We start from the raw sequence: 18,068 nt of genomic DNA on the forward strand, positions 1-18,068 counted from the left end.
TAATAATATCTTAGGATGCATGTTTTCACCTCAGATTACAAAAACTGCGACTTTATTTCTTGTAAATGTGACTTTATATCTTGTAATTGTGACTTGTCATAAATGTGACTTATCTCACAATGTGATTTTTTATCTCATAATTATGACTTTCTCGAAACTGTGAATTTATATCACAATGTGACTTTTTATCGTAATTATGACAGTTGCGTGCAAATGAGACTGTACTGTATCTCATAATGTCACCTTTTACCGTAATTATGACAGTTTCTTGCACATGACTACAGTATCTCATAATGTGACTCGTAATTGTGATTATTTGTCACAACTATGAATTTTTATCTCACAATGTGAATTTGTATCTTACCCGACTGAACATGTTCAATCAGCGTTTGTTGGTGTCTGTTGGGGCAGTGTGAACATGACATTTATTTTTTCACAAAATACAAAAAGTTGTTTGATGGTGTTTGTCTGTGCGGTGTGAATTGGCCTTTATATCTCATAATAGTGACTATTTCTCAAAACTGAATTTATCTCAAAATGTGCCTTTTTTTAATCTTGAAATTCTATCTAATTCTTGCACATCTGACTTTATACAGAATCTCAAAATGTGACTCGATAATGTGATTATTTGTCACAACTATGAATTTATATCTCACAATGCAACTTTTTATCTCATAACTGTGACTATTTCTCGTAACTGTGACTATATCTCACAATGTAACCTTTTATCTCTTAATTGTGACTTTGTTTTCTGCAACTGCAACTATTATACCTCACAATGTGCTTTTTTTCTTATTTTAAGACTTTATCTCACAATTACCTTTTTTATATTTTACTTTGAGGCAGGAACAAGCTTCCAAAAATTTCTGTTCATGTTGGTAAGAGCTTCCTGATGATGTAACCAAGGGGGTTAATTTCTAAGGTCAAGCTTCAGCCCCAATGGATCCGACTTTCCATCTTTCTAAAATAACAGAACCCTGGAGGTCAGATCACCTGCGGCCCTGTCCGCTTCACTCCATCAATCCAGACACACAGCGAGATCTCCTCTGGCTTGCCTCGCAGAAGAAATCACACATAACTAACGCCTCAATAGTCTCCAGTAATTCTAATTTGTCTACTTGTCAACCGAAAAGACTCTAAAACGGTCCAAGAAATGTCTTCATATATATATGTAATAGCTCAGGACTACAGTGTAAAAGTCTAGGCTGGTAACAAATGACTTCATGGCACAGGCTGATGACTGACCTCCGTCTAACCCTGTCTGGAGTCAGTCTCGGTCTACCTCTTTGAGGATGGATCTAAACAGGTCTAAAAAAAGCCCCTGTACATTCGGCTTCGTGGTCTGTGACTTACTTTCCATCGGCCAGGTTGAGAGAGCGGAACAGGGGGTAATCCTCCGGGGCAGGCTTGCCTGTCTGATCCTCGTACAGGAAGACAGGTGAGCGGCCCACCTCGACGCCTAGTTGTTGGACGCCTTTCTCATTGTAGATGGACAAAAGGAAGGACTGGATCCCAGCTTTGGGCTTGATGGTGGTTAGGATGGAAAAGTCTTCAGGAAACACTCCATCTTGAAAACAGCACAAACAGGAAACAAGTTCACTGAAGAATTCATTGAGTTTTTATGGTCCATCCAAACAGCTAATTGCTTCGTTGAATTTGCAGACATCATGGAGGACTATAGGTGTGCCAATTAAAAATAAAATAAAGGAATCAATTGATTTATTAATTTCAAATGAATTTGGCTAAATTATACTGAAAACAGATTGACTAGCGATGTGTTTTTATTTTATTTTATTGTGACATTTTATTAAAATTTTAAATATATAAAAAAGACATTTACTAAAATGCAGATTTATTTTTCAACTTGACAAGTGATTTATTTCTTTACTTATTTATTTAGTTTTATTCATTCTTTAATTATTTTATAATGTTACATTAGTGCATTTACATTGGAAAGTTAAAAGGCCATAAATGAGAAAAGCATTGGAATAAGATTTGACATTTTTAAACACTTTATATCAGTTGTAATCCTTTATATCTAGCTTAAAAGGGGAAATGCAAGAGACTTGATAATAAACACCAGATATATGGCATTATCTAGGATGAAGAAATAATAACAAGTAATAAACATGCATCTGTTTTCCATAAAGAAACATCTGCAAATTTATGATCACATTCCAATTACAATAATAATGCATCTCAAACTTATCATATAAAATTCAGAGGATTTGGAATGTAGTACTGAATACAGGTTGTATGGGGTACTTTCATGGGGCTTTTTTTGGGTGGGATTGCCTGGTTTGGACATTCTGCAAAAAATCATCTTTTTTTGTTTGTTTCATGGAAGAAAGAAAGCAATGTGTAATGAATTGTATTTTTTGGTGAACTATCTCTTTAAACGTTTCTGTTCATTTCTTATGCAACTAAGCAGACGAGCCATGCTGTGGTCAAGATATTTTAGCCAAGTTCTCCTGCCGTTTAACAATACAAGCGTCTGAGTGAAACATGGCCCTGTACAATCAGAGATGGCATCTCATGTCAAAAGCCTTGGCAACCGCAACAAAGGGCACAGTTAAACGCAGCTAAACGTAGGCAGGATATGGAGACATGTTCATGGGGTTCGGCTTACCTGGGAAAAGCTGCTTGGTTGGGGCACTGATCTGGGCATTCTTGCCTATTTTGTATGCCGTGTCTGGCTGTGATGCTCTTCTGTTTGTGCAAAATCCTGAAGTTTTCCGTACTCCTGGGACAGTGGGAAATTCTAATACTTTAAGGACATCCACAGGTTCTGCTGCATGGGGTTGAGAAGATACACAAAAAAATATGAATAAATTAATTAATAAAGAAGGAGAATGATTCGAAATATCCATAGTTAAGCAGATAAACATTTTAATAATAATACTTTTTTTGTGCCCCATTATGCTTTTTTAAATATTACCTTTCATGAAGCGTATAATATAGCTGTTTGTGAATGTGAAAGTTCTGCAAAGTTTTAAAGATCAAAGTCCACGACGAATAATGTTATTGTCTCCTAAAAGAAAGAATAGATTCTGAACTGCCGAAACGAGTCGTTTGAAATTCCAGACTCACTTTCTGTTATATACCTACATAACAATGTAACAAATTTGCATAATGCCACATAATGGTCTTCTTTGGATGCCAGCGAACGTCGTCTACTTTGACCCGTCCTCAAACACTGTAGTTGTAGCGGAGGCCTGGCATAGGTTGGTTGTCGACATGTCAAAAAGATGGAAAAATACAGAAAAACCAACACCATTGTTACTGTTTGTATCACTGTGTATAAAAGCGGTGAGGAAGCCTCTGGATCGGAAATTCAAATATGGTAATGGCTGTTTTGTTTCCAACACACACTGTAAGCAGTAGACCAATCACAACAGACTGGGCCAGAGGGGTTAAGAGAGACTGAATCTTCGAACAAACCGTTTTTCAGACTCTTTGAAAAATGAAGTGTTGTGCGATGTATATTAGGAAAAGATTTTTTGGCCTTTGACACATGAAAATCTATTGCAGGAAATCTCCAAAATAAAATTAGCAACAAAAAATCCGAAATGTGTTTTTAATTTACACTTCAACAGAACAGCTTTTGAAGACTTATTTAGGATAATCTACATATTATATATTTATTTATACAATTTTATTCCATTTTTAAATATATGTATACTGTAATTATTATATAATATCAAGTGCAAATCTAGGGTCAAATCATATTAAACAGCTACTGTATTTGAATACTTTTGTATCTATAGTATTTACTGTATAATTGGTTAGTTATATAACAGATTATACACGTGTCTGTGGACAGTAAGTTTAATGAAAGCTGCACAGTCAAATTAACTAAACTAACCTAATGATGACCAGAGTGACTTTATCAAAATTATCTCTAAACATTATTTTATGACCCACAACCAAAAAAAAAGGCCAATGTCTGAAATTCGTTTTACTTGGCTATATGATCAAAACTCAAATCATTAGTCTTCATCCCTATGAGATTTAACCCTTGTGCAATTCCCGATACCACCTTCAACACTTGGGAGACACTTCAGTAACAGCTGGGTTAAGTAAACTTGAACCAACGGTTTCATTATGGTTAACTAAGCAAGATGAAAGATAAACACTGTTCACCCTGGATCACCCTGAAACTTCACTGAGAGGAAGAACTCAGAACCTTAAAGCACCACTGACAAGGATGTCTTCATGATTAATCGTGAATGTAGGGGCACATGTTTGGCATCTGGGTGTTTTTTAGAATCTACCAAGAGTACCATATGTGTCTTCTGGGACTTGAGTGAATCTATGGCATCTACCACATAAAACTGAACACTCAAACAGCCAACAATAAAGGCATGCTACATCACAAAAGGATGGACTGGGAGGTCTAAACCGCAATAATAAAGAAGCTGAGGCATTCCCAGTGCTGAGAAAACATTTACTACCCCCATTTAAAAGTCTGAAAAGCAAAAGGTGACACACCATTCTTCTGCCGGTTTTTTGTGTTGAGTGGAATGATCCCCCACGTTCTGAGAGACTTAGACTGAGCTTTATACAAGCTAAGGACAACCTCAAATTCATCTAATACAATGAGGGATATTCTTGAGATGTTCTCCATAACCTCAGGCCTCATGTAATCCAGATGTGGTGCTGTCGCTCGAGCCTGACCTTTTGTCATTCAAGTGCCAAAGAAAAATGTCAATACTCCTAAAGACTTCAGAACATCAACTGAGAATGTGCTGCCATTAGGAGAGCGCAGCTGATGACCTGGTGCGATTTTAACCAGGCTGCTGTGCAAACACACACGCTGATCTGTTTCACCTTCATTCATTCTTTGCATTAGGCAGGCTTGTGTGTGTGGGAGAGAAGGTTGATTAGACATTGAGTGTGAATGTGGAGGGAAGTACTAACTGAGAGAGAAAGTTGCACATCAAGATCATAAACCTGCCATCATTACTATTCCAAGGGACACCACAAAGTGGGAGGGGCTTCTTCTAAAGGAAGTTCTGTCATTTGCATAAATCATTTAATTATGAAATTCACTTTTATGGTAACAGGAAGACACAATGTAGTGCTATGGGTGAACTCTCAGTTGGTCAAGGGAATGCAATGTAATACATTCAGAAAGGTTTTTAGAATTTCGTTTTTTGGGGTGATATTAACAGAAGACCTTTTTACCTGCTGCTCCTTGAGACTCTAATAATGAATTCAGTCTGAATCTCTCTCTCTCTCCCTTTTTCATCCTCTATCTCCCCCTTCTCCCCTCTTTGACACATGCGTGCCGCTTGAACAAGAAAGCATTATGCCACAGGCTCTCCGTGAGGCAACCTCATTGACGAAATTTTGTGAGAAAATTTTTTTCCCTCACGACTGTAGAGAAACATCAAAGAACAATAAAGCCTTTCAGCCATCTGCTTCTCAAGAACACTGTTCAGTTCACCTAATATTCCAGGGACAGTTCAGCTAAAAATGTTAAATGTGTCATCATTTACTCTCCCTAATGTCATTCCAAACACATTCGTTCTAGTGTAAAACAGATGGGGAACAGGTACAGTATGTGTTTTATCTACAACATAAATATCTCCTTTGTGAAATAAAGAAAGTCATACAGGTTTGGAACGACCTGAGGGTGAGCAAATTATGACGGATTGTTTATTTTGTCTGAACATTAAACTCCTAAAAATAAAGGTTCTTAATTGGCATCTGTGGTTTCATGTAGAACCTGTAACATCCATGGAACCTTTCCATTGCACTTTATAGTGGAAGAATGTTTTTTAGATTATAAAGTTCTTTACATAAAAATGAAGAACTGTGCACTGAAACGTTCTTTGGGAAACTCCAAATGTTTCTTCTATGGCATCGTTTCCGAAAACCCCCTTTAGGAATATTTATTTTTGAGAGTGTACATTTAAGATGCAACAGAAAAACCGCATGCAATTATGTCACATCAAAACGTTACATTTACTTCAAAAATGGACTGAACCACAACAAACATGCATAGAGTTAACTCTCAAAAGCATGACTCATGAATAGCCCAAATGGTTTTGATACCTAGTCACCACCATATAGCATAAGAGTACGGAAAGATTTCTGAAATGTGTGCATTGTTTGAAGGAATGCATATCTGAGGTTCCTAAGCCCCAGGGGCTGAGAAAACATGTCAGTACACTGCCAGCTCAAGAGGGCACCCGGTAGAAATGCCTTCACAAGCCACAAACCGCAAAGGATAATGCATTGCTTCAGAAGTCCAATTGGATTAATACATTACAAGATCCATTATCAGTTTTGATAGGCAAAAAAAAGGGGGTGGGGGGGTGAGTGGGGTAATTAAGCATGCCGTATCTCTGACACTTCAGAGAAAAGGAATCTGGTTATTTTCAAGCACCCTTAAGAAATGTGGCAAATAAGAGAACAACAACAATCCATTGTATTTGCCATTTTCAAACCAAAAATAAATGCCTAATTTAATTTTGCAAGGAACTTTGTTCTTGTAAGGGTGAGTGAGACCTATCATAAGGCCAGACTGGGGCCCCTGGATGGCTCTGGGCCCTTTGAAGCCTCCAAAATAATAGGGATGGACAGAGAGGACAGTCATCAAATAACGAGAAGGCACTTAGTAGAGAAACATTCCCACTGGGAAACTCATCATGTGGACCAGAAAGACATGGGAGTCACAATGTTGTGAAAGCCACCACTTGGGCTTCGGTGGAGCTAAGGGTGAATGGGGAAAGGGTGATTTCAGCTATAGCCCACTGTGGGCTCAACACTAGTTCATATACATACACACATACACACACACACACACATATATATATATATATATATATATATATATATATATATATATATATATATATATATATATATATATATATATATATACACTTATATATTTATATTACAAGTGCATTATTCACATTTCTATATTTATGTAACCGAAAAGAGAAAAATCACTTGTTGCAGTTTTTATTATCAGTCACGCCCATTGTAAATTGGACCTCCCAGGTCTCAGTTACTATAAATCAAATTCTTATCATAGTTAAAGATTGTAAGATAGCTCATAACACACAAAAAAAAAAAAAAAAAAAAATCAAGTCAATGCGGCCAGAACACTTGTTCACAATGAAGTCTTATGAGCATAAATTAGTAGCCTATATCAATTACAGATAATCTCCTATTAATTCGCCTCTCTTTGAATGCACTTAATTTGGCACACAACTTCATCCCCACAATCACACCATTCAAGAAGATACTTTTCCATTTTATTTTATTAAATGTAAGGCATGGATGTAAAACCCAGAGGAATTCCACCCTGCTAACCGTGTCCACACACACCTAACGGACCACAGGTTCAAACAAAGAGCTTTTTTGCCCCAAAGTAAATCCTAAACTGTCTCTCAGTGACACCCTCTTGACACATTCCTCCTCTTCACCCTGTCTTGAGTGTAATATAACATAAAATATATAGACATAAAATAAAATCGCAAGTTTGGGTATATGCAAATTGAAAGGGCAGAACAAACAAAGTCATGCGCAAATGTCTACTTGTAGGTAGTTGCATACTTTCACTAATATTTGAAATTACAGCCTCAGACCCTTTCCGTGTTTAACATTGTGATCACGATCCAATCAGGCTATACACATATTGTAGATAAGTAAAGCATTATGAACCTTATGTTTTATATGCCCATGAAATTGCATTAGCCTATTAATTGTATTAAACCCTTGTGAAATAATTTGGGGAACTGGTGGCTTTATTTGAACGAATTCCAAAGAATACAGTCTTCTTCGTTTCATGATTACAATGTCTTTTCAATGTCTTCATGTGCAGTGGTTGATTATTCTATCTTGTAGTACACACACACACACACACACACACACACACACACACACACACACGCGCACACATATATATGGGATGCAGATCTACGATCACCTGTCTAAATCAAACGCGTTAAAATCCGATGGCGCAAATGCGCATCTCCTATCTGACAGTCCCTAAAACTTTATCAAAAGTTTGGAAGTCTATCTTTCCTTACCTGCTCTGACATTTGGAGCCTGCAGAACCAGGACGAGTGAAACTGTGATGAATTTGAAAACAGTGGAATCCAAAAGCCACCTTTTCGTTTTCCACATTGGGGACCACCTTGGCCTCTCCATGGTTGGGGCGCCCACAAATGTGTACAAAACCCGGGGCGACCTCTGCTTATTTGAAAAAGATCTCCCTTCTACAATCCCAAAATGTGCCCGATCTGTTCTAAACAGCCATATGTGAAGGGTATTTTGTTTCGCCGGGCCCCCTTAGATCCTCCTTTCCATGCGCCCAGCCTTCAAACTGAAGGGCTTTAATCAAAATGAGACGCTGAGCGCTCGATCGCCTCACCGTCAAGAGGGCTGGACCCAGACCCTGGATTACAGGAAAATGACAAGGGAAAAATACCCCGATTAGCGAATCACGGGGCTTGAAAGTTGGCTAGGGATCCACCCATCAGTTTTCCAAAGCCTCCCCTGGTCGCCCTCTTGCGCGTCCACCACGAAAGCCGGTAAAAAAAAAAAAAAAAATACCTGGAGTAGCTGTGGGAATGAGAGAGAGAGAGAGAGAGAGAGAGAGAGAGAGAGAGAGAGAGAGAGAGAGAGAGAGAGAGAGAGAGAGAGAGAGAGAGAGAGAGAGAGAGAGAGAGAGAGAGAGAGAGAGAGAGAGAGAGAGAGAGAGAGAGAGAGCAAGCAATTCCATATGTCTTCAATGTTTGTACGTTTTCGGATTTGGCATATTTGCATCACCAACAGAATGGCGAAAATATGTATTATACATTTCTGATAACATAAACAAGCATGCTCACCAGATAATTAATGTAGCCTATATCACACAAGTATTATGTTTATACCAGATAACAAATGTCGCCTATATCGTCTCATGTAGCCTATATTTTACACATACTATGACAACATTATATTACTATAGAAATTCAGCGTCTCCTAGGACAATATTTTCAGAAATATTTGACTGCTTAGTGCAGTGATTGACCAATCAGAATCAAGGGTTACACTTTATGGTTACACTTTGTTTAAGGTATCTTTGTTAGACTGTAATTATATATTTAAGTACTGAGTAATATTAATTAACTGCATGTATTTACTATAGGGTTAGGATTAGGGTTATTTGCATGAAATTATGCAAACTTTATAATTAGTAACTATGTTACATACCCTTTATTTTAAGGTGATGTAGTTACAGTACATTGTACTTACTCAAAAAAGAAGTGTCCTGAGTAAAGAAAAAAGTACTGAGTAAAATTTATTATAAACACTATAGAGTTACGATTGGGGATAGGGTCTGGTTTAGGGTATTTACTTGAAATAACCTTTTACTGTTATTACTATAATAAGTAAATGTAGTAACATGTAACTACGTCACCTTAAAATAAAGTTAAGTATTTCAAATCAAGTATTTCAGAGAGCTGCGTTTTAGCTGTGTAATGTTTTATGATGAGTCCATTAAGTTAGCATTCATTTTGAATAGAACTAACATACTGGATTTAACATACCTTCGTCAACTGTTATTTAGAACATTATTATTGTTATTATGGATTTCATCAAGGTTATTCATAACCTTTGAAGAAATCCATGAGAAATCATCAACTTTTGCACTGTAAAAAGTGTTCAGTTGAGTTAACTTAAAAAAAGTAAGAAAACCTGTTGCCTTAAAATTTTTAGTGTACTGAAAAAGTTAAGTTTTGTAAAAGAATTGTACTTGACAATTCCACATAACTTACTTTTTTTTTCAATTTAAAGTCAACTGATCACTTCTTACAGTGGGCTTTGAATGTCAATAAGCAGGAAAAAAGTATAAAAGACAAGAACAATCAAGCGAAAACACCTTATGTTTTACAGACCTTTATTCTTCAAGAGTGCATGTGGAGGTTGTGTGGGAGGGGCTAAGTTTGACTGACAGCCTATCACTTTTCCCAGTTTCATTCCTCCACTCTCCGCAACGTAAAGGTGTAGAAATTAGTTAACCACATAATGACTGAAAATCAGAGTCAAACACAAACAAATCGAAGTATGAATAAAATGATATGCTTCTTAGTAGGCTATCATTGATTCAGTTAAAAAAAAATCTCTTTGGTTTGCAGGAAATTTAAATGTGACCAATAGTCGTTTCAAAAAATGTCAGATTCAAATTGCCATGTAAAGGCTAAGTACCGTGATAGTTTTGAAATGGAATTGTTCAACATTACATAATTTATGAACCTGTGAATGAAACATCTAATGATCATTTAGTTTAGCTCCGCTTCTAAAATGTAGTATGCATAAAATGAACTAGTGGCTCCACAAACAAATGGCACGCATCCAGCTCATGATCCATGCCAGAAATAATTTTTTGTTAGCATGCCAAATCTCTTCTGTGAATTGATTAAATAATGAATAAAAGAAAAATAACAAATGTCTGTGGCATTTTGCATTAAGATTCAAATTCAATAAAATGATTAATACAAAATAAGTGAGATAATTCATCTTCATACAAATACAACAAAGCATTATGTCATCACCTCAGGGCAAGTTGGAACTGCACTCTGTGAACTGTCTGCAGAAACATGCACAGTATATCTTCAGATTCTAAGATTATTTGCATGCAGTAATGCCTGTGATCATGATTACATTGTTGGATTTGGTGACAAAATGATTTACCTACCAATACAAAATATTACAATATGTATCCTTTGTCTGCAGCTTATAGTGTTGCATGCCATAGGGCTGAATATTTTGACTAATTGATTATGATGAAGTGCATTTCAAAAATGTTTGCAGTAATTTTCACTTACCTTTCACTGTGTTGATGGACTCTGCCAGAGATCAACGGTCAAAACACATTCTGACAGTTAGATTGCTCTGATGTAACAAATTTGGCATTCCTATACATACATAGGCTACTTATATTGTGTGCAGTGGGTGTGAACACAGTGGATAATCATAAATTAATATTAATAATGTGTTAAGATGTGTGCATAACAGATTCTCATATTCCTGTCGTATAAAATGACGTAGTTATGCATGCTTTGAGCAAGATCATTAAGAGGCAACTTTTTAGTGTGTTTGCATTTTTATCTTCAATGCTACTATACATGACTTGGCTCAGTCTACATCTCTTTACAATAGTAGTTCCAGGACTGTCCATGGGTGAACTCCATAGGAGATTGTTCAAAATCTTATGATCTTAAAGAGGCAGACAAAGAAACAAAAAAATGAAAATGAACGAAATGGAAAAGGTTTCTTTAGATTCCTAAAATGTTCTTCACATTAAGAAAAATATCTATTTTTAGAACAGTTAATTTTCAATTAACAATTCTTAAAAGATTTTTTTTTTTCTTAAAGGGAAAGTTCACCTTAAAATGAAAATTAAGTAATCATTTACTCACCTTGGTGTTGTTCTATTGCCGTAAGCCTTTCTTTCTTTTATGGACCACAAAAGGAGAATGTAAAAAAAAAAAAAGTTCATATAATGGCACTGAATAGTGACCAACACTAAGCTTTTTAAAAAAGATGCAAAACTATCACAGAAATCAGAATTAACAAAAACGCGACATGAAATACAGTATCTGTATACTATCTTCACAGAGTCCAATACTGGACTGGAACTCTGTTTTTCTGGGGACAGTCTGAATGACAGTTGACAGATGTGATGCGATAACACCTCAGAAAAGAAGGTGCATGCGTTGAATTTCATGTCCTGCAGAGAAGCCCAATGGCCAAGGTCAAGAATTTCATTAAATAATACATTTGATTTCAGTTTTTTTTCACTAAACCATATCGTATACCCCTAGGACACTTGGAATATATGGCACATGCCACATGGGACCATTCTGTGATACTTGTACGTCTAAGCTTGATACCTGTCACTATTTACTGCCATAATATGGATGAGCTTGAACTGGACATTTAAAAAAAATGTTCTTTCTGTGTTCCATAAAAGAAGGGCATACGGCATAAGACCAACACTAGGGTGAGTAAATGATGACTCAATTTTCATTTTAGGGTGAACTATCCCTTTAATGTTAAGAACATTACGCTTTTTTTTTTAGATATGACTAGTCCCTTCAGCATTATTATTTGACCTTAAGTGAAATCGTAAGGGTAGACTTTTCACAGGCACACACTATCCAGCCACTAGCTTCTGTCCATCAGAGTCTAAACACACAGAGCCTGAGGGAGTATAAAGGGCTCTTTCTGTCTCAGCTCAGGGCCAGAGCGGACCGAGAGTTCAGTCACTCAACATACAACCTGTGCTCTGTGTTCAACAAAGAACTCCCACAGAACAGATTCCCTCAACCTGGGGAGTGAACTTAAACATGAGAAACAATCGAAAATGCTCAAATTGTATGTTTGAGACGACTCTCTGAGATAAAAAAAATATATATCTAGACAGCGGTAGGACTGTCATACTGGAATTGTGAGCCAGATATTTTCACTGTGGTCTACCATGGTGGGTACTAGAATGAATACTGGTTAAATATCGCTTCCATTTTAAGAGCGTCTACATCTGTAATGTCCACATTGTGCATAATGGAAGCCAAAGGGTAACTTTATTTGAGTAAATATACATAATTAGCCTACACAAGCTCAAAATAGCTTTGGTTAGAGGTTCATAAATGTGCAGAACTTTGTCGTGGTGTCATTAAGCATTTAAAAAGCCCATGCTGAAAGTTTAAGAAATCATATACATTGATTGTTGACAATGGCTGATTTATACTCCTTTTTATTTTTTTAAGCCTCTTATTTACAGATACAAATATTATGTAAGTCTCAGGTTCTAATATAATTGCAAACTAAACCTATGAATCACCTCTACATGTTCAAAAGCTTTAGTTTATTGTTGATGGAGGTCCAGTTTCAGTCACATAACACCTAACAAAGTGGATCACAAACTGGGTAGCAAATCTCCATTAATATACCACACTTTTCAAGTCGTTCTTACACCCTTGATCACAAACATATTACATTACAGGCGGTAATGGTTCTCTTCACATGTTTAGCAGTGGTTGGAAACTCATCCCAGGGCCCTCAGTTATTCAAAGCTGGGTTGTAGATGTCAAGTCTCACAGTAGTTCATTCACTCTTCCTCACGAATGCCATTTTGTCTGGGCAAGCATTCTACATCTAAGGAAGTGTGAAGCCCATTACTTCAGATGTATAGAATATTACTTCAGACTCAATTGTGTTTAAAATAAAAAAAGTTATGCAACAGCAGTCTTTTAAAACCATATTATGAAGAACATATGCTATGATACATAAACCTACTATATTTAAAAAGCAGTTTGGTTTCAGCAAATACAAACCGCACCAGGTTTTACATAGCTGTGCAACACTCCTAGGTTGTTGAGCAGCACCAAGGACGTATGGTGAGTGAAAAAAAAACTGTAAAAAGGTCAGCGAGTAAGTCATTGGAGGTCAAACCAAATGATCCCAGATGGACCACAGGAAGGGTGAGGTAAGCAGGACTCACCCAGTGTCCAGGACATGAGGACCCAGGGAAAGTAGATGGGTGGTCTGGCACTGCAGGAGGGCATTCACAACCCCCGAAAGTAGCCGAAATGGACAAGCCCATGAAAGATCCATTCGTCAGGCTTTATGGAACATGAAATATGGTCTTGACATTGATATGATCTGCCAGCGTCAGGGTGTCAGGGCCTTGGCATCACTCTCTGGAGTTAGTCAAAAAATAAATCCTTATGAAAGATAAGATCTTTTACTTTTTCATTACTGACTTCAGTAAGGCCTATCAACCTCATCTTTTCTCTGCTATCACTCTCTCCACTGCTTACTCAGACACTTTAGAAATATATCCCATAAAGTTTAACAAGTGTATAATTCAAACATACAAAGGAAGAAGCCTCTTTAGTGCTCCTGCAAACTTTATGTTTTATTTATCCAAACAGGTACAAATGTGCCTGTCTCCAAGCGCTTATTTAAAGAACTCCGTCAGTAAACATTTAGGGGGACCACACATTGTCTATACCCAGCTGGCTCAGGGTAATGGAAATGCATTTCTTGGGCAGTCTACACAAGTAGCCTAACCTAACCTAAAATCCCAACATTAATTGAAGAACACTCATAATCATCTGTCAGCATGCTTATAAGTATATTTTAAAGTATAGTCAAGTTCTACAACACAGGATTACCCAGGCCTGAAAATTTGTCAACATACAAATCAAGGATGATAATTACTGCATGGAAGTCTTATATCTTCAGTATGTTTCAACACTCTCACAGCTCAGTGTAAACAACACATTCCTCTCCAGCCCTTACACATGAAGAAGTACCTCATATATATACTCCCATGAGCCAAGACATACAGAACCTCTCCCTCTTTATGTTTAATATAGATAGACAGACAGACAGACAGACAGACAGACAAACAGACAGACAGATAGACAGAGAGATAAACGAACAGACAGATAGACAGAGAGACAAACGAACAGACAGATTGATCAAACCCTGAAACAACAGACAGACCGACAGACTAGTCGAACACTGGAATGGCAGACAAACAGACAGATTGGTCAAACACGAATGACAAACAGACAAATAGATTAGTCGAACATTGGAACGAAAGACAGAGAGATAGTCAAACACTGAACAACTGACCGACAAACAAACATACAGACTGGTCGAACAGTGGAGCGACAGACAGACTGGTCAAACACTGATATGACCGACAGACCGACAGACAGACAGACAGGTCGAAAACTGGAAAGACAGAAAGACAGCTAAAACCGACCGACCGACAGACAGACGAACAGACATAATTCCATACTATCTTTAATGTTCTTTTTGATATCCAGTTTCTGGAGATTGCATCTGACCCAGTCCTTTCTCAGCAGCCACATACAAAACAGTCAAGCTCCGCCACTGGGCATGATGTTTAGTTGCTGTGGCTGTGCCAATTATTTCATGCTCTCTGATGCTGTCAAATGTAATAACCTAATCATCTGAAGTCGGTTTAAAATTTTGCTTAATGTAATTACAGCTCATCGATTAAGAAGTCAAATGATGTGGGACACTGACTCACAAAGCTCATAGCCAGAAGACAATCATAAATGAATCAAAGCTCTTAAGTCTTTTTAATTCCCATTTATACAGTGGCATTAAGCCAACTTCAGTGAACATCTTATATCTGCAGCATTGCTGTTAAACTTCATTCTTTAACACTGTTAAAAACACATAGGTGTGGTCTGTCACCCTTCTCCTATAACAAAACAACTCTGAATTTATCTGACCACTCCAACAGCTAATTATATTTCCATGCTTGATAAACTCAGCCTGACTGAACATTTTGGCAGCATCTGGAGGGTAAAACAACAGTTCACTGATACAGGAAACATCTGATCAAACACATCAGGAGCTCCAGACTGATTCAACAAAGCACTCTGACACACCAGGAGACATTTGCCCAGCCTTGGAGTGATGCACATGGCTCCATCTTGCTGATGTTAGTAATTCTAAGAAAACCCTATAAGAAACATCACAAAAGCGTTACAGCATCAAGCAAATCTCCCTCTTCTCAGATTGTTTTTTTTCTGAGGAAAAAAAAACAGTTAGCTCACATGTATTTTGTGAAGAAGTGTTTATAGTTTCAAAAGAGTAATATATAAAACTGTGCTCAGATTGACCAAGACAACAAAGTCTGTAATCAAAAGTCAAAGGTTTGACTATGAACTTAACTATTTCTCATCAGATTCGTCCAAAACCAAATTATCTGGGTTATTCACCCTGAATTCATCTTATAGCCCTGCGCTTTTGTGTGTCAACAATCTTTTCCCTTGGTTGATATAATGTTGTGCAATCAGGATGATGGAAGTGAAGACAACATAGTAATGACATCTTTTCTCTAAGAGTCACTAAAATAAAATCTCACATGCTGATCACTGGGTGGCTGTAATCACATGCTCTTAAATTACTATCGCTCTCTAGAACATTTTCCACGGTTGCACACTAAGAGTTTCTTAATTACAAATGCTTATGCAAAGAAAAATCTATTGCAAAGATAGAATTAAAACAAACATGGTTCGTTATTGAACTGCAGCAGAGATGTTATAGTAGGAGGAAGGGGACCACGCATAGTTAAAATTATGCAAAAAATCATAACATTCAATATGTTGGCTGTGGGAATGGAAGACCCGCCTGTCAGTTTAAAAAAGCAGTCTTGCCATAAAGGGACTTTGACGTAAGTGACCTAAACGCTGTGACCCATGGCAATCCAAGTCCCGCGCTCTTAGTCTAACTGCATAGCCTGTCTCAGCTCTGTTCAGACCTGCACTGCCTTCCTTTCCCATCAGCCTACTGTATTTCTGCCTTATCCCAGTCATGCCCCACCCACTGCAGGCCACTTCCAGCCCCAGCCGACACTGCCAAAGACAGTAAGACATTTAACCACTGAGATTATAGTTCCTGCAGGTTCAGTGTAAAATAAGCAGGCTTTAGTTTGTGTCAATTTCAAAATCTAATTATATTAGTATATAATTAGTCTATAATTAGTGATTAACCCCAGGTAATCCAAGTCATATCAAGACACAGGTGGACAATTGCAAAAAAAAAACCATAAGTTGGGAACCTAATTGTAAGGTTTATTATTGAAAGGTAATTATCTCACCACAAAAAAAAAAAAAAAAAGGGAGGAAATTTTGACATCTGCAATGTGTCGGTGTAGCACCACACACAAGATAGGAATAATCAAGATTGACTATAATGATGAACGTATGTGAATAGACTGGAGATAAACACATTACGAAAGACAATAACCGACAGAGTTACAAACAGAACAAAACAGAGAGTATATATATATATATACACACTGAACAAAATTATAAACGCAACACTTTTGTTTTTGCCCCCATTTTTTGTAAGGTTAACTCAAAGATCTAAGACTTTTTCTATGTACACAAAAGGCCTATTTCTCTCAAATATTGTTCACAAATCTGTCTAAATCTGTGTTTGTGAGCACTTCTCCTTTGTCGGGATAATTCATCCACCTCACAGGTGTGGCATATCAAGATGCTGATTAGACAGCATGATTATTGCACGGTTGTGCCTTAGGCGGGCCACAATGCCATTTAAAATGTGCCGTTTTATCACACAGCACAACGCCACAGATGTTGCAAGTTTTGAGGGAGCATGCAATTGGCATGCCAACTGCAGGAATGTCCACCAGAGCTATTGCCCGTGAATTGAATGTTCATTTCTCTACCATAAGCCGTCTCCAAAGGGGTTTCAGAGAATTTGGCAGTGCATCCAACAGCCCTCACAACCGCAGACCACGTGTAACCACACCAGCGCAGGATCTCCACATCCAGCATCTTCACCTCCAAGATCGTCTGAGACCAGCCACCCGGACAGCTGCTGCAACAATCGGTTTGCATAAACAAAGAATTTGGAAAAGAAACATTTGTCACTTAGGAGAGGTGTTCTCTTTGCGGATGAACCCCGGGTTTCACTGTACAGGGCAGATGGCAGACAGCGTTTACTGATGTCAGCGTTGTGGATCGAGTGGCCATGGTGGCAGTGGGGTTATGGTATGGGCAGGCGTATGTTATGGACAACGAACACAGGTGCATTTTATTGATGGCATTTTGAATGCACAGAGATACCGTGACGAGATCCTGAGGCCCATTGTTGTGCCATTCACCCACGGCCATCACCTCATGTTGCAGTATGATAATGCACGGCGTCATGTTGCAAGGATCTGTACACAAATCCTGGAAGCTGAAAACATCCCAGTTCTTAAATGTCCTGCATACTCACCGGACATGTCACCTATTGAGCATGTTTATGTCTAAGATGCTCTCGATCGGCATAAACGACAGCGTGTTCCAGGTCCTGCCAATATCCAGCAACTTCGCACAGTCATTGAAGAGGAGTGGACCAACATTCCACAGGCCACAATCAACACCCTGATCAACTATGCGAAGGAGATGTGTTGCACTGCATGAGGCGAATGGTGGTCACACCAGATACCGACTGGTTTTCGGACCCCCCCCCCCTGGACATACATACATATATGAAGG

The 18,068-nt window shown here is 37.8% G+C and overlaps 1 protein-coding gene across 1 annotated transcript in view; it reads right to left on the reverse strand.

Annotated features, from left to right (window-relative positions):
• col11a1a (collagen, type XI, alpha 1a) overlaps nt 1-8,315 on the reverse strand; it is a 75,375-nt gene extending 67,060 nt beyond the window's left edge. Inside the window, exons 1-3 of the mRNA XM_077245075.1 lie at nt 8,049-8,315; nt 2,630-2,791; nt 1,354-1,567 (exon numbers count right to left, since the gene is read on the reverse strand). Of these exons, the coding sequence (XP_077101190.1) occupies nt 1,354-1,567; nt 2,630-2,791; nt 8,049-8,169 (497 nt within the window). The 5' untranslated portion in view covers nt 8,170-8,315. The remainder of the gene's footprint in view (nt 1-1,353; nt 1,568-2,629; nt 2,792-8,048) is intronic.
• Nucleotides 8,316-18,068: the final 9,753 nt, after the last annotated feature.

The sequence above is a fragment of the Siphateles boraxobius genome, unplaced genomic scaffold (assembly GCF_051911475.1).
Source record: "Siphateles boraxobius isolate OS27281-9 unplaced genomic scaffold, OSU_SipBor_1 26, whole genome shotgun sequence".
NCBI lineage: Eukaryota > Metazoa > Chordata > Actinopteri > Cypriniformes > Leuciscidae > Siphateles > Siphateles boraxobius.